This window comes from Lepidochelys kempii, chromosome 1, assembly GCF_965140285.1.
Source record: "Lepidochelys kempii isolate rLepKem1 chromosome 1, rLepKem1.hap1, whole genome shotgun sequence".
Lineage (NCBI taxonomy): Eukaryota > Metazoa > Chordata > Testudines > Cheloniidae > Lepidochelys > Lepidochelys kempii.
In genome coordinates this window covers 137,118,529-137,136,406 of record NC_136380.1, presented here as the reverse complement: position 1 = coordinate 137,136,406, position 17,878 = coordinate 137,118,529, and the positions used below count along the sequence as shown (strand labels likewise).

The following is a 17,878-nucleotide window of genomic DNA, read 5'->3' as shown; positions in this document are numbered from 1 at the left end:
TTAAGATCCATCCTCACCCCCTCGCCTGCCCTGGGGTGCCTCCTCTGCTGTGGTGGGAGCAGGAAGCTCAGGAGGACTAAAGTAGGCCTTCCTAGAGTTCCCCCAGCTGCTGCTTTAAGTCCCTTTTCCGCTGCTGGCGTGACTGAGAAGCTGGCCTTTATTGCAAATAGCACTACCCCGAATGAAAAAGGAGCTTGAAAAGAAAAGAAAAATTAGTAGCACACTTAGCTTTATTGAAATTGAACAAATAACTTTTTTAATAAATGCTTTTACGGCAAGTGTAAAATTTTAAATGATCTTGTTATGTTTTATCTTACAGTTTCTTTTTCTGTGTAAGCAAAAATACCTTTTTTATTTCAATTTTTTATTTTTTTCCTACTTTAAAACATGTAGCAAGGATCTGAACCATGTAGCTCTGGCACCAAAAGGTAACAGGTTATGAAAATCACAGTACAGTTTTAAAATTCTTAGGTTAGTCAATGATATTTAAAATGATCGCCACTTCGAGTAAAGATATAAATTAGAGGTCTGTAAACAAGTTGTGTTTACCTACAGAGCTATCAGTTGCAGCTACAATGAGAGCAGTAATAGAAAGAAACAGAAAGTCAATGCTAAACTGAGCTACACCAGCCAGGAAACAAGTTCTTAATAAATAGTGTGGTACAGAGTAGCACAATAGGTAAAATACAGTTTGGCACCTCAAGCTGCATGTAAAAACAGCAGAAATGAAATGAAATAAGTGCACTCTCTTAGAACAAAAATAAAATGGGCAGTTTAACTGGTTTCTATGAGTGTCAGCTATCAAATAAATAGCACAATACACAAGTTTGACCCCAAAATTACAGTTCTAATAAAGCAAGATAATATTAAAATGCACACCCACAAGGATATTAAAGTATAAATCATTTTTCCCTGTTAGTAGAAATCAGTGACAACGCACAAAAGGACTTCGTGGTGAACTGCTAACTACAGACATTTTAATGGAATGTAGCTCAGTAGACTTGTTTCAAATAGAAAGGCAGCATTATCCTGAATAAGTTTGGTCCTCTTATAACTCACTGTACTGTAGCCATTACAGTCCCATAATAGGTGTTTCAGGTTGGTCGGTTGTTTTTATTTTTTTCAATATCTTAGTGACACTGTTGAGAAAAATTTGGCCCTGTTTAAGAATGTCTGATCAATGCAGAATCTGGAAGAACAATATTGAGTGTATGTAAGGGGATCCGTATTGCATGGTCCCACGGCATTTTTTTTTGGTAGTCAGTCACTTTTTTCCTATGCTTTTTCTTCTGTTCCATTTTTTTGTCTTATTCTCTTCAGTAGCATGGGTGAAAAAAAATCCTCAGTCCAAATGACAGAAAGACATTTCATGGTTTATTTACAAGCAAATCGCTTTGGCTACAAGGTCCCAGCAACCCCAGAGAGTTGCCTACTTCTTGTGAATATCCTCGTGCCGTATAATTTTGTACGTAATCCAGTAAAAGATGTTGAAAATGAGGAAGGCTAGTGGGAACGCAGCTCGGGATATTGTATCAATCCTTTTTGCACGGTCAACAAACTTCTTTTTGATGGACTCTGAATCTTTTGGTGGCGCCAGAGGGGGGTTTGGAGGAGTGGCCTTGACTGCGGTGCCGTCTTTGACCTGGAGACAGTGACCCATCCCATAACCACTGAAATTGAATCGACTGTCACGGGTGATGTCATCTTCCTGGAGAATAAAGGACAGAAATAAGAGGCAATCAATTGTCTGTGTAGAATACAATTAAGGTTGTAGCATCCAGGAGCACTGCAAAGTTCCTTAACAAACCAGCGGACAAGCTTTGTGGTTCGAGTTAATATAACCCTGCCCTACAAAATTCCACTGGTTCACTCACCTCAAGCTGTATAATATTTTTTGACAGGTGAGTAAATATCATGCCCTTTATCATCATCCTGATAACTAGGTGATGAAGACTCCGTGCCTGAGCTGGTAAATTGTCATGACCGTTTTGCCAAGCTGATAAAATAACAATGTTTGAGCTACAATTACTGTCAGCCCTCCACAAATGATTCAAAATCACCAAACAAGTGACTCCATTCTTTTGCGTTCTACTCGGGATGAAATGCAAGCCCAGAAGCTGCTCTAGTTCCTAAATTTGATGTGGCTGAGGACAAGAAAAGTCAGGAAGAGCGTAGAGAACTCACTTGCTGTGCTATTTATTTCACTGTTATTATTATTATTATTTCACTTTTTTTTGACTGACAGACATTTCACTGTTGATTTTAAATAAACTTTCCTGAGGCTCACGAGTGCAGAGTGCTCTCTCATGTCTCTAACCCACAGCTTTCTGATGGCAATACAGGGCAAGGGTCTGCAAAAAACAATGGGCCAGAGCTACAGCTCGTGTGAAGCTTTTTAACTCCACTGTCTCTCCTTCTGTTGAGGGTCACCCATCTGTACCACCTGCATCATCAAGCTTGCTTTGCTTACCTTAGAGCTGACATACTGATGTGAGCAAACAACAATGCATCACAAGCCATGATAAAAGAAACTAGTTATACTGAGTGAGGATAAAAGAAGTGAAGGCAACAAATAGTGCCTTTCAGACCCAAGTACTTTGGTGTGAAGACTGCCATATGCTATAATCACCAGTAGGTGTATAATTGTATTAACACAAGGCTTGTTATCGCTTGGGTCCTTTTCATCTCAAATCTTCAGCAGCGTGAAAGCGAAATGTTTTGCTCTCTTGTTGCGATTTGTTCATTTTCAGTCCTTCTGGGAAAAGCTAAAAAGGTAGAAGTTCTGCTCCTACTATTATTATAAATAAGTAAAGTGCTTAAAGATGAGACTGCTGAGACACGAGTTCAGGGCACGGTGCTTCTCTTGCATTAGTTAGTGACAGTCCTAAACCCTGCTACAATGCAGGCAGAGCCACTGCCTGCAGTGCTTTCTGGGTCACTAGCCATTGTAGACAAAATACAAAGGCAGGATGTGGAAGGTGATTAAAGGACAGCAGTTGTGTTATCACATGTATTTATTTTAAATATATACATATATTCTGTAATTTGTGAGGGCGCTTTAGGAGGAAGTATAGCCTATCGGACTGAGCACAGGACTAGGAGACTCCAGAGTTCTAGTCCCAACTCAGCCACTGCCTTGTTGTGTGTCGCTGGGCAAATCATTTCAATGCTCCAGGCCTGATTCTGATCTTACGCTACTGTAAATCCAGATAACACACCTGGAGTCACTTCCAATTTATACCAGTGTAACTGAATGCAGATTCTAGCCCCTGTATTCAATTTTTCCATCTGCAAAAGGGGTATAATAAATACCTACCTCATGAATTGTAAAGAATAAGTTGTTGTTATATGTGCAGTATATCAAAGATAGAAAATGCTATTCTGTAGGAATACGGTAGTATTACCTTTATTATTTTGTTTTTAAAAAGAACTTTTTCAGTAACCTTTATAAATACCAAAGATACACATAGAAATGCAAGCAGCAAGATGTTCTTACAACAGGTAACAAACTGGTTTTTCTCTGTTGCATGATAAATTATTCTTGCTCAACAGCCCACAGGGTGGGGGAAGTATAGTTATTTTACTTACTGAAAATATACAATACTAGTTTCTAGGTGCCTCGATGACATGCAAAATACAATCCATTATAATAAAACAAAACAATAGAGAAATAGCAACGGCTCCCAACAAACCAAGCCCTTCTGCAAGAAACATAACCCAACTTCACATTCTTCTATTCTCCCACCCCCAGCTCCCTCCATCTCACACATTTTAGCTCTTTCCAGAATGGCCTTTGCTGTGTTCCTTGAACATCAACAGACTCAGGCTATATCAGACCAAGGGAGGGAGTGTATTCCAAATTTAAGGTGCCTTTCAGCTCCAGCTCCTCAATGTGCTTGTAGCCCAGAAACCGAAAGCCTGTTTCTCAGGTCTAAGCTAACCACAAACTTGCACCAGTTTAACTACAGTTGTGTGTTTTTAAATAGATTTAATTAAATCAGTTCAAGTGTGTGTGTAGATAAGGCCTCAGATAGTCAAGCCCCACACTATTTATGGCTTTCTAAATTAAAAATCTATGTTAAACTCCATCTAGAAGCCAACAAACATCCACTGCAGAAGATAATGTGTCAGTGTCGTGCCCACTTAATAAGTGAACTTGCTTCAACTGCTAAATGAATGCAAGCTTAGCCTAATACAGCACATTGCCACTAGCCAGTCTAGATGAATTAAAGATGTGGGTTATCGAGAGGAGGGTCACAGCTGAGTGAAACAGTCCCAATCTCCTAGCCAGGCACAGACAGAAAAAAAGCAGCCATTTTCACTGGTAATGGTCTACGAAGACTCCCAAATTCCACACTTGAGTAACTCACTTTCAATCAAAGAAACAGCTGTGGGCCCAGATCCTGAACTGTGGCCAAGAAACATTCAGAAACAGGCTCCATGATATGGAAATGAAATGTAACGGTCTCCCTGTAAGATATTCTTAATTTTATGTCCATTTATGGAAATGATAAAGGGTGTGTGTGTAGTTTAGTTTGTATGGAGAGCTGTAACTTGCATGGGGTTATAATAAATGAAAAAGAAATATGAGCAAGATTGAAGTGCTGTGTCCCTTAACTGTTCATTCCCAGACTGTCAGAAGAATTGTGCTGTGAAAATTAAATATGACACTTGTCTGTAGGAGGCAACACCATAGTGTAGGGCATAATTACTGTGCTCTCTACATGTACACCAAGCTTGATCAAATCCAGTGGATTGCCTGGAGAACCAAACTATCTGGGCTCCTCTGCGGTATGTGAATGACTCTGTCTGGATGTTAAGTCTCTCAGGACAATGAAGTTTGGAGACTTCATTCCTGCTGGGGCACCTGGATTGGCCACTGTCGGAGGACAGAATACTGGGCTAGATGGATCTTTGGTCTGACCCAGTATGGCTGTTCTTATGACTCCATAACCAGGTTGGATAACAGTTCTGCCAGTCCATTTGTGATGTACACACAGTCGTCTGGTCAGCATATCAGCGGGAATCTCACATTAGTCTGCCTCTGGGTATACATAGCAGAAGCATTCATTCCCATTATTTCGCTTTGGGGGTTATTTCCCTTTCTGCACCAAATGGATATAGCATAACAACCTCACTTTCCTTGTCCTGCCTAGGCTTATGCAGGTCTGAGTAGACTATAGTGTGGTTATTTTAAATGTATGTAATTAGTGCTGCATTTTAATTAAAATGTGAGACAATCATTAACAGGGCTGCCAAATTGTGACAGAAGGGAACGGGAGTTTTATTAAAGAAGTGAGTTTACATGCAGGAAAATCCTTCAACCCAGAGATCCCAGCTGAGATGAAGCACACAGGGCAATAGAGGCAAATGCCTGAAGAACCCAGGACAGGGAGGCAGAGATCAGAGACGCACAGAGACCCAAGGGAAGTGGTGTGGTGGGAGCAAAGCTGATTTGGGCTTGATTCCACTCTGTTTAAGTTTAAAGCTGCACTCACTCCAGGGAAGTCAGTGTAGTTAGACCAATGTAAAACCAGATCTGTTTGGGTGAGGTCTGTGGGTCAGTGACAAACTCCAGAACCCTATCTGCCCACAAGGCAACCAAATACAATTTAATTTACAACTACATTTGCTAAAACCTAAAAACTTCCCAAACTGTAAATACGTAGGATAAACTTCCCTGACACAAGTCTGCCGGCCTTTCTCATTGATTTCTATGGGGAATGAATTTCTGACCAGCCTAATTGCTCTCAGTGAGTGGAAAATGGTTGCCCATTTTTAAAGGGGCTTTAATTCTGCTCACTCTGTGCACCTGGTGCATGACAGCCTCCAGGTACCACCACCATGTATCCCTCACCGCTACAGTCCGCCAAGGGAAACACCTCCACCAGAGCCAACAATTGAGATCCTGAGGTTGTCTGCTGCACTGGGATTATTCTTTGACAGTAAATTCCCAAGTGCTTTCACCCAGCCCAGGTTTAAATGTTTCAGGCAATGTGGCTTCCACGACTTCCCTTGGGAAATTACTCTATGGTCTATGCTTCAGCTCGAATCAATTTGAGGGACTTATTCTCTGTCCTGGACAGTCCCGGTCACCTGATCCAGTGAAGAGGACAAAATGATGTAGCATTGTAGTGTCTTAGCTGACTCCCAGGACTTGGTTACAGTTCTAGTGTGGCTGGCAGCCCAACAGATCTCACCGTTAGGAATCTTTTCCTGATTTTTTCAGCTTTGGTTTTCAATTCTTTCAATTTTCCCTCTTTTCAGTGAGACCGTATTTAGGGCTAGATTGTAAGAATACAATCTCCCCTAAGTAAGGGGCAGCGCCTATCTCGGAGTCACTGTGTGGTCCCTGGGGAAGCAGTGTCACCTGCAGCAGCCTTTTGATAGACAGTGATGACTTCCCTTTTTATGCCTGCTGGCTTGTGAAATGGGTGAGGGAGGGTGGATTTAAGGATTCACCCATGCCCTGCATGCTTACCTACATCCCACTCATATGCATGGAAAGGAGAGTGGCAACCCTACAGAGGGTTCCCCAACCTGAGCTGTGACCCACAATGTAGATAGCCTATACAGGAAATTAAGTGAGTACCTTATGCACCCATACTCCCCCTGTAGTTGCATTGAGCAAGCAACAGTCTTCCCCAGCAAAGAAGGAAGCCTGGCAGCTACCAACAGCACAAGAAGGAATGATAAAAGAGGACAATCCATGCCATGTTGTGGGGATGTGGGGAACCAGCTGAATTCCCCTGCCATCTTTGAGTGTTTCCCATATCACTGCCACTTACTTCGGTCGAACATAACAATTACATGCATATAATTCCTCCAGCTAAAGATTAGCCATGCGGAGAAGGAAAAGAACATGCTTTTTTCCTCCACTGATAGATCCTCTCCTTTAAACTATACACTAAAACCACAAACATCCAGAGAGAGAGATTACCACAGCTTCCTCAGACAGACCTCATGCATTTAATTTATGCAAATGCTTCTCAAAACTAAACATTTCAAATGATATTAATAATTTAAAATCCTTCGCTAAAAATAGACAGGAATGTCTGCACGGTCTTAAAAGTATTCGCATGCAAGTTCCATTAGGTTTGTTTGGGTTTTTTGCAGCAAGTAAAGACAATTGACAAATCAATGCCTTTTCCAATTATCAGTTTTAAGCACTGAGCTTCTCATCAGTAAAGTGTTGGGTTTTCTCCATATCTTACATACTATAGATTATCCTCTTTCCTGGCTTTGCATATCATTTATGTTCTGCTAGCCAAAAATCTCAATCATCTGGATTTCACTGGTGATTTTTACGTGGCTCTGAAGTGAGATTGGGTTAAACAAAGTTGTTGCATCTTAAAAACATCCTGACAGCTTGATGCTAATAGGAATTTACTACCACAAATTCTCCGTTGTCTTTTCATTTTTAATCTGCTTTTATAAAAGGATCATTCTATTAAAACATTTTTTTATTCATAGCAAATGAGACATCATAAGATTAAAGATCAATAGGCATTCAAAGATACAGCAACCTGATCTGTTAACCTTTTACGCAATAGTTTTTTCATTGGGTAAGTGATAAATGCAAACTCCCACAAGGTCATTAATAATATGCATAGGATGGAAATGAAATAAGGCCTGTGTAAAATTTGACCATAATCATGTACACCAAGCCCAAGTTTGCTATATGGTCTTGTACAATTGATAGTTGTTTACCATATAGACTGCATTGCATGTATTTGTGTTTGGGCATCTCTTTGCTATAATGGTCTGCATTCCTTACTTGTTGTCTATGGTATGATAGATTTGGAAGGAGTTTGGGGAATACTCAATGGGATAAAAATTAACTTATCTGTATAGTGGGCCAGCCCACTTTATTGCTTTCCAGTCTTGAGAACAGGAGTGTGATACATCCAGCAGAGAACAGGAGCAGTCTTTAATGGAAAAAAGGGAATTACGGAAATAGGAGTTATTTTACATACCACTATCAGTTTCCTCCTCCCAGCTGTCTCCTCCTTTGCCTCTGCTGGCTGCAGTAAAATCTCAGCAGTCCACTCTCTCCCTTTTACTCCTTTTCCCATCATATCATCAGCCTGCTAACCCCCAGCCCTGGCCATTGCCTGTTTTCTCTGCTCCCACTCCCATACCACTGCCTCTGGAGAAAGTCTCAAGACCATGCAGATTTTCACCGGGGTGGTTTGCTCATCCTTCTTTTTCAAAATGGTCCTGGCCAAACAGCATCATGTTGCCATTGTCACTGGCTCCTAGGCCCATCACATCCATTGTCTATTTGCCACATGCAACTCCCTTCACAAATCCTCTTCTCTTCCTGCCCCCTCCTCCTGTTCCATATAAGATCTCGCTCTCTTTTCCAAAGAGAAGACCAACAAGCTTTCCCATGATTTCTCTTTCCAGTCCCTTTCCTTTCCTTCTCTAAGGCTATGACTAGACTGGGTGGGGATGCACGGATGTAACTATGCCAACACTCTTCTCATTCTCCTCCAGGATTAATGCCCTCACCTGCTGAATACTTCTAATCCCTCACCCTGCTCCTATGAGTCCATTCCCTCCTGCCTCTTAACCTGATTTAACCCCAACATCTCCCTCCTCCTCCTCAATTTCTCTTTACTCTTTGGATCCTCCCTCTCTAAATAAAAGCATACAGGGGACTCCCCCATTCTCAGTAAAATGCCATTGGATTCACCAGACTGTCCCGCTTCCACCGTATCTCTTTCCTTCCCTTAATCTCTAACCTCTTTAAATGTGTCATTTATAATTATTGCCTAAAATTCACTGATCTCTGCCAGTCTGTGTTCTGTCCCCTTCACTCCACCAAAACCGCCTCACAAAGATCTCTAGTGACCTCTTCTTAGCCAAATCTCAAGGTCCCCACAGCATCTCACTCTTGACCTGTCCACTGCTTCTGCAATTCTGTCCTCTCCCAGTTCTATTCCTAATGTTCTAACTGTTACTTCAGCATCTCTTTTGGTGGGTCCTTCTTGTTCATCCTACCAGTATCAATAGGAGTGCCACAGGGCTCTCTCCTCCCGCCTTCGTGATTTACACCTTTTCTTTGCGTGGCCCATCACTTCACTCAGTTTCAATCATCATATCTATGCTGATGACTCTCATATCTATCTCTGTACCCCAAATTTGTGTCTCTCCATCCAATCCTGCACCTCAGTTTCTCTTTCTTAACTTGCTCCTAAACAAACGCCTTATCTTCCTCTTCCAAAGCATCTCCTTTCTCCGTGTCACTGGATCATGTAGGAGGGTACAAAGCAGCTGGAGCATTCTGCTGAATGTGACTTTTAGATATTTGTTAGCCCAATAACCTCACCCAGTGCCCTCATAGTCAACATTTGAGCTTCTTGTGGACTTCAGATTTCTGCATTCTCATCCTTTGTCCAAAAAAAAATTTGCTCTTAGAGGAACAGTTCTGAGGCCCAGCTGGACTCCTAAGAACACTAACATAAAAAACGTTGGGTCACAGGCTCTTGATTGCCAAACCTGTTTCAGTGAAAACAATATAGACTTGGCTACTAAGGTACATGAATTTCTCTCTCTGTTTAGTTTCTGAGAATAACTAAACATGCTTGAATGCTTACACTGATTTTAAGTGACTTAGAAATGTAGACTTTTAAATAGAAGTTGAACAGAAAACCAGCTAAACAGAAGAACACACATCTGTTTTTGGAAATTCATATAGTTTCCCATATCTCAAAATAGTTCTAATTATGCAAGACATTTTGCAACAGCTCATGATCTATTTGTACTACATTTCACTAAATAGGCCATTCCCAGATCCTGACATGAAAAACTGAAGTATCGTTGAATCATGTTGATCGGCCCTTCCCTGTCTTGGCTTATTCTGATGGCTCAGAAACTTGCTGCATGATCCGCTTACTGAATTTTGGAAAATGAATACTAAAAGTATGCAAACCCAGAATGTGGGATTTTGTTATTTTTCTAAGTTTGGAGCTTAACAGAAAGAGTTGCCAATCATGCATATTAGATGGTGCTCTATGCTACGCAAAACTCAATAACTTGCTAAATTATCCATAAGAAGAGAGATTAATGATTCAGCATAGTGCTGGAACTGCAGTGCCATGCCCGGTAATAACAGGTACAGTAATGGCATCTGCCTTTTCTTATATGTTCTAAATTTATACCTGTGTGCTAAATTCTATATTAGCATACACAACGCCTACAGGAACACATGCTTAATAGATAAGCAATATTTGTTTAAGCTTTAGGTGTTTGCTAAAGATAAGGCTCAAACTGATGTGTTTTCAACTACTGTTGGTTCTATTCTTAGAGAATGAAGTTTGGCACTCAATAACATCAATTGCAATATGTTCTTTTTATACTTGAAGGAATGTCAGTGTCTTGAAATTAAGGGGTGGAGGAGTGGGGGAATTAGGAGAGAGGGATTTGGGGCTGCAGCAAGGGGAGGGGGGCTTTGGGGAGCAGGATAAATGGGGATGGGAAGTAGGAGAGGTGAGGGAGATTGGGGGCTCAGATGAGGGAGGTGTGGCACGCCAGCTCTGCCAGTGCAGCAGAACCATGCAGCCCCAAATTCCCCCTGTCCCCAGTGCACCCCAACCCCCTGCACCCCACAGCTCTGCCAATGTACCCCAATCCATGCACAAACCCTACACACATCCACACCCATAGACTGTAGCTCTTTGGGGCAGGAAGCGTCTCTGTTATTAAAGTGGTGCAGCAGCACCCCTACAGGTAAGGTTGTCTCACAACTTCTATTTAAAAGTCTACCTTTCTAAGTCATTTAAAATCAACCTGTTTTGTTGGATTCCTTTGAAAATTTGGTGCAGGGTAAGGTAAGGTTAGTGACCCAAATTTGGGGTCCTTTGAGCTAGGGGTCATGGAGAGGTAACCCCTGAAAAAAACAGCATTTTTTCAAAAGGTTTCTAAATGGCTTTTATTTTATTTATTTATTTATTTATTTTTGGGTACAGAGCTGGAGATCCAACTATCGAGGTGATGCAGGTCAAAATGGTCACAGTCTGACTAGCTTTATCCAAGGTAGTGCATGGCACCCACTACATCTTTGGGAGACCCAAATTGAGAACAGCATCTAAGCACATATTCCCTTCTTCTCTTACACAGATGTGTAGTCTGGAAGGACTACAGTGTGCATGCACCAATAAAGGAAAAAAACAGGAGAGGGTTTCTATAAAGCCACTTTATGCTTGCCTGGGTGGTTCAAAGGAATAAGAAAATGTATCCATGTCTTACCTGAAACTGTCCTTTCATGGACTAATGAGGTCTCCAGACCCAGGACATTGGGCACTCTGCTCTATGCAGCCCCAGAGGAAGGCCAAACCTGTCAATAAGAGGCCGGGGAGTTGTGGCTCCACCTCTGAGAAACTGCCAATTGAGACACTTCCATAGCCTAGCACTTTATATCAGTAAGGAAAATTAAGATCTAAGACAAAAGAGAACAACCCTCCTGCAGAGCAAGGAATTCAATGAACAAACACTGAGTGCCAATTTATTATTCAATATATTTTCCCAATTAACACCCCATACAGGGCAGGGGGATCTGTGGACCTCAGTACTCCAAGAAAGGAAATGTTCAGGTAAGACAGAAAAAAATGTCCTATTCTTATTTGTAATGATGTCTGTCCATTGAGCCATCACATTGAGATTTTCATAGAAGTGCCCACTTTGGGAGGGATGGGGGGGGTGGAGAACAACAACATTCAGTTATGTATAGATGTGAAAGAGGATAACCTTTTCCTAATAGTTACTGGGATACCACAGTAAAGAACATCTGTCTACTGAAGGCAGCATCAAATGGCTGGATGTTCAGCTTGTAGAATTTTGAAGGTAGCATGAACAGTTGCTCAGGTGGCTGCTTTACTTGTATGAGGAATATGATCTTTCTGCCCATGAATTTGCCATGGCTCTGAGGGAGAGAGCTCCGACATTGGAAGATGGAGCTAGGCTTTTTGATTTGTAAATTTCTGATATACGGTATCTCAGCCGTCTGGAAATGGATGTTTTCAAAGTCTGACACCGGATAATAGAGCACAAAGCTTTTGTCCTTCTGGCCTGAGCTGTGCAGTGACTAGATCAGGGGTTGGCAACCTTTCAGAAGTAATGTGCCGAGTCTTCATTTATTCACTCTAATTTAAGGTTTTGCGTGCCGGTAATATATTTTAACGTTTTTAGAAGGTCTCTCTCTATAAATCTATATATTCTATAACTAAACTATTGTTGTATGTAAAGTAAACAAGGTTATTAAAGTGTTTAAGAAGCTTCATTTAAAATTAAATTAAAATGCTTATCTTATCAGTTTAGTGCAGTGGTTCTTAACCTGGGGTGCACGCACCCTCCGGGGGTGCGAGACATGTGAGATTTTTTTAGACCGTAAATCATTGAAAACACGAATGAAGCACAGGCACATAAGTACAACTACTTTGTGTCATCAAACATTATGTATTTATTAACATTATACATTTTTTAACCATTACTGTAATATACAAAAAGTTTTTAAGCTAACTGTAGTGTAATTTTTTATAAAGCGCTGGGCCCAGGCCAGGAGCAGAGCCCTGGGCTGGCTGCCAATACCCCAAGCCGGCAGGAGAGCTGAGCAGGGCCAGGGTCCCGGACCCCAGCTGGCAGGGGGCCAGGCAGCTGGAACCCCAGACCAGCAGCAAGGTGAGCAGGGTCGGCAGCTGGTATCCCAGGCTGGCAGCAGGCTGAGCAGGGCAGATGGCTGGGACCCCAGCTGGCAAGGGCCTGGCAGACTCAGACTCAGCGGACTGAGCTGGGTGGCGGACAGAACCCCAGACCGGCAGTGGCTCACCCACTGCCGGTCTGGGGTTCCGCCGGCTCCTGCCAGCGCGGTCCTGGCCACTGGCCCCACTCAGCCCGCTGGCAGCCGGGGGTTCCGTTCACCCAGGCAGGCAGCGGGCTAAGCGGGGCCGGCGGCCAGAACCCTGGCTGGCAGCAGCATGCCAGTAAAAATCGGCTCGCGTGCAACCTTTTGGTATGCATGCCGCAGGTTGCCGACCCCTGGAATAGATACATTAGGAGCTCTGCAGACATCCACAGTATGCCACAGTTTCTCTTTGAATGGGTTGGAGCTGAACAGAAGGATGGAAGAACAATGTCCTGTGCTTTTATAGAGCCTGAAGCTAATCTTTAATATGAAACCAGGGTCAATTCTGAGGACCACTTTAGCTTTAGGGAATGTGCAGTGTGGAAGTTCCAGGAAAAGAGCTCCTAACCCCAAACCCCTGTGAACAGACATGATAGTCATAAAACAAGCCATTTAATTATTAAAAAGTAGGGACACCTTCGTGAGTGGTTGACATGGAAGGTCTGTAATGGCACCGAGAACCAGATAAGATCTCATAGAATAACTTTATGCAGGGCAGGAGGAGGTAGCAGAGATGCTGCTGTCATAAGAAAAATGTTGGACATCTGGGTCAGAAGAGATTCACTACGTCTCTACTGCATAAAGGATGCAAGGCAAAGCAGTAACTTGTTCTTTGTGAGTGTGAACTGCCAGAGTCCATTTTGAAGAAATTCAAGAGTCTATGGTACCAATGCAGATTTGGGGTGCGGAGGAGTTGGGGGAGGACTTAAGACCCTTGTCTTGACACCAGTGGTTAAAGCTCCATCAAACCCTGGCATACGCTCAGTTAGTAGATGTACTGGCTAAACCTCGTTGGCTTACGAGGCTCTGTTCAAGAATTAGGCAGCTAGGCTCAGACTGTCTGGATTTTGATGCATGAGATTAACTGGCCATTTTAATATCATGTCCCTTCTGGATGGAAAGCAGATGGGAGGTCTTTGTACCCTGTCAAGGAGATCAGAAAGCCAAGGTCTCCTTGGCCAAAATGGGGATGCCAGAATTACCAGTGCTGCTTCTCTGTAGCATTTTGGTGAGGAGAGAAAAGGGTGGGAAAGCATATGAATACCTTTTGGCCATCTTTGCAACAAGGCATCTTTTGCCTTGTCTCTGTGATCCCACCAGCAAAAGAATAACACTGAAACCTTGTCATTTAGGTAGGAGGTAAACAGATCTGTCACTGAGAGACTAAATTTCCTTTACCAGGAGATGAAACACCTCTAGGTGTAGTTCCTGTTCTGGATGATCTAACTTTTGCCTGATGAGCCAGTCAGCTGTAACATTCAATTTTGCCTTGGATCTGGGAGCAAACTGACTGCGCATTGTCCTTTTCCCAAGTCGTCAGGAGGTGAGCTTCTCTTTGAAGGACTGCAAACCTTGTTCCCTTTGTCTGTAGATGTATGACATGGCTGAGATGTAGTTTGCCATGATTAGCACTTAAGGTAAGTCAAAATATGGGAGCAGAGTCTTGACACCATATGGATTGCCCTGAGCTATCGCAAGTTTATGCTGTGCTTGCTCTCTTGTTTGGACTAGATTGGACAGTCTTCCTTGGATAGTCCTTAATCTGTGTGAATGACCCTAGAATCCTCCTGGTGTGAGATGCCTTTGCTGGTGGGTGGATAAAAGATAGTTGAGAGAGGAATAAGAAAAAGCTCTATAATGCCCCCGTGTGAGCATTGACCCACTAAGAATATCCACATGGGAGACCACTGATCACGGATCAGACAGAGGCATATGAATGCATACTCTCCTGGAGAGGCTGGCTGTTTTGAAAAGACTTCTCTGCTTCTCCAGCCTTTCCTTCAATAAGCAACTTTGCAGAGGACAGTAACTCAGAGATTGGGAATATGCTGAGACTGGTAACTGACTCACAAAACGGTGGCTCTGCAGTGTCTTTATTGCTTCAGTGGCACAGGCTCTGGCTGACACTGGATGAGACTTGGAGAAGGAGGTCACCCAGGAAGGGATAGACATAGAACCCTTGTTTTCTGACAGCTGCTATTAACACTACCAGCACTTTCGTAAACACTTGCATCATTGTAGCTAAACCAAAGGGCAAGGACCTGTATTGGTAATGTTGCGCTCCCAGAGCAAAACTGAGGAAGCATCTGTCAGGCTCTTGAGTTGGGATCTGGAGAAAGGCATCCTTCACATCTATAGATGTCATTCAGTCCCATCCGTTGATGGCAGTGAGTGTGGATTTTAAGGTCACCATTTTGAAAATTTTATTTTATTTATTTTATTTATTAATTTTAATGATCTGTAGAGATATTTGATGTCGAGACGTGCCCTGTAGCCATTTAAAAAAACAAAAAACAAAACAAGGAACAATACAATGTAAAGCTTTTTTTTTTTCTCTGAAGAGACAGGATGGGTTCAATTGCTCCCATTTGTAGGACATCTAGGATGGATTTCTGCATACCCTGACTCCTCCTCAGGTTCAAAGCTCTTTTTTTAAATAGGTTGAGAGAGACCATACTTGCAGTACCATCCACCCACGTTAGCATTGCTTGTGAAAGCATGTGAGGCACTTAGGGTGTCAGCGGGCAATTCTCTGGTGTTTGTTTATTCTTGTTGGCCTGATGCCCTCAGTTGCAGGGTCTATTGCAGCTGCACAGGTGGGCCTCAGGGAAAAAAGTCTGGGAACGCCTGTGCTAGAGGCATCCCCAAATCAGATTCTTTAGAAGATGGAAATTGGGGGCTTTCTTGTGCTTTATGTTAAAGTGACGAAAGGGTTCTGAACATTTGTGAGACTTTATTATTCCTCCACTTGATCCTCCTCCTCCTCAGATTGATGGTTCCCTAGAAGTGTGTGTGTGAGGGGGGGAAACTTTATAGTTGCTCTTTTGAGAAGCTTTCTTGCCCTGAGAGAGAGGAGTTTGTGCTGAACTGTGGCCGGAACGGGACTTCCCAGGGTCTTATGATTTGTTAAAGGGAACTTCCTGGAAGTGGCCTGGAGATAGTTGGAACCCATTCCAGGAGCACCACAGGCTCCAAACCTGGACATTCACAGGGAGTCCTTGGCCTGTTTGCTGCACTGGGAGAGAGTGCTGGGCTGACATTGCTGGCAGGGAGTAACCGAGCCACTGCAGGGTTGGGCAGGGATGTGCTGTGGAATAGAGGCTCCTGAAGGCTCCTTACCAGGCTCTCCTTGCTCTCTCTCTGTCCAGATCCCTGTCAGTAGCGCCTTGCCACCGCAGCAGTGCTGGGGAGTGTCTGGGCAGCTGCTCTGTGATTAATGGAGGCGGCTGTGAATGTCGGCTCCAGTGGCTGGGTCAAAAACTTCCCTGGCTCTTTAATTCTGTATATTAATCTCCACTCCCACTGCATGGGGGATGAGGAGGAAGGAACCTCTCCTGGCTGATCTCGAAGTGCTGCTGTTGCTTGTGCCAGGCCCCATGGGATTTTGCTGCTGAGATGTTGCCCATGTTTCTTGGGGGCTTTCCTATGTGGGGAAGGAGGCTGCTGGAAACGCTGTCCCTGTCTGACCACTTGAAAGAGACTGGGGCCTCCACAGAACAGGTACAGGTACAGGTCTCCCTGCAGGCATGTAATCAGCAGGGGAGATGCAGGAGACCATCTTTTGTGTTCCCTCTCATCAGGGGAGATGCAGGAGACCATCTCTTGTGTTCCCTCTCATCATTCTCCATCATGTTGCAAGTCAGTGGACTGGGTCTTAGGACACCTGGGCTCAATTTATGGCTCTGCCATAGACGGTGTGAGTTTGAGCAGTCTCTTAATCTCGCAGGCCCAGATCCTCAAAGGTATTTAGGTGCCTAACTCCCATTGGCCCTGTCAAAAGGGGTGAAATTAAATTCCTACACATGCCCCTGGGAGTCACCTAGATATGACAGTGAAGGGGACCAAGTAACTGGACAGATAGTAAAATGAGAGGACCTTGTGTACAGATCTAGAGCAGTTGCCCAGCTTACAGTGATGGAGTGTACTACCTACTGTATGACTTTTCCCCCCGTGATGTTTCTTTGCAAGTTTCCAAAGCACAGTTGCGGGTACAACAGGCAGATTTCAATTTAAAATTAAGTATAAGCCTGTGACAGCTAACATCAAAGCAAAGTTTCATTTCCAAATGCCTCTCAATATAGAGGAATATATGTCCCATTGTACAGGAAAATATAGTAACCCTCAAATGAAGCCACCTCTGGGGCTAAATGCAGCCGCCAAACTGAGATCACACTGCACAACGGGGGTTGGGGGGGAGGGAATATTAGCCAAGGAGAACAAGGCAAAGCCCCATTCTTACAAACAGTGCAATGGAGTCTCTGATAGCCTCTGTTTTTAAACTTCCATGTACAAATAAGCTGCATGGAACGCAATGCCCCTGCCTCAGAAGGATGAAGGGCTGCGTCATCCCTGGAAACTGGTTTGAGGGAATCTAGGTATTTCAGAATGTGATGCTTGGGCCACTAAGACATCACCACAAGGAACAGCTATGCAGGGGACATTTTAAATGTGTTTGTCATGTTTAAACAGTTGCTTCCAACTTCTCTGTCTTGGAATAGCTCCTAAAACAAATGAAAATATAATAAATACAACAATCTGTTTAGTCTTGCTATGAGTGCAGGGGACTGGACTAGATGACCTCTCGAGGTCCCTTCCAGTCCTGTGATTCTCTGATTAAGAGATTATATCCAAGGTATGACATAGTCATATGTTCCCTTTCTGCTCAGCAGGGACTGCTCTAATAACTATATAAAACAAAGAAAAAATAGAGAGGCAGTTCCTCCTTATAGCATTATAAGATGATGTTGTGTTTAGTTTGCCTACTGCTTCGAAGGTGATAAATTATATGATTTTTTGCCGTTCTATACGGCTGCTGTTTATTAGGTTGTCAAATCCTTGTGCAGAAATCCAATACTGCCCTCTTGTCACACACTTATCTAAAACGTGTACTGCTGCAAGGCCCAAAATGAAATAGCTATTGTGTGCCGACCTGCCAATTTGCCAGTGTTGTCTACAAAGCCTTGTAAAGGTCCT

The 17,878-nt window shown here is 43.1% G+C and overlaps 1 protein-coding gene across 4 annotated transcripts in view; it reads right to left on the bottom strand.

Moving 5' to 3' along the window:
* Positions 1-277: 277 nt before the first annotated feature.
* GLRA2 (glycine receptor alpha 2) overlaps positions 278-17,878 on the bottom strand; it is a 164,095-nt gene continuing 146,494 nt past the window's right edge. For all 4 annotated transcript variants that reach the window (XM_073355350.2, XM_073355359.2, XM_073355379.1 and 1 more), the window contains one exon: positions 278-1,708. In XM_073355350.2, the coding sequence (XP_073211451.1) occupies positions 1,430-1,708 (279 nt within the window). In that variant the 3' untranslated portion in view covers positions 278-1,429. The remainder of the gene's footprint in view (positions 1,709-17,878) is intronic.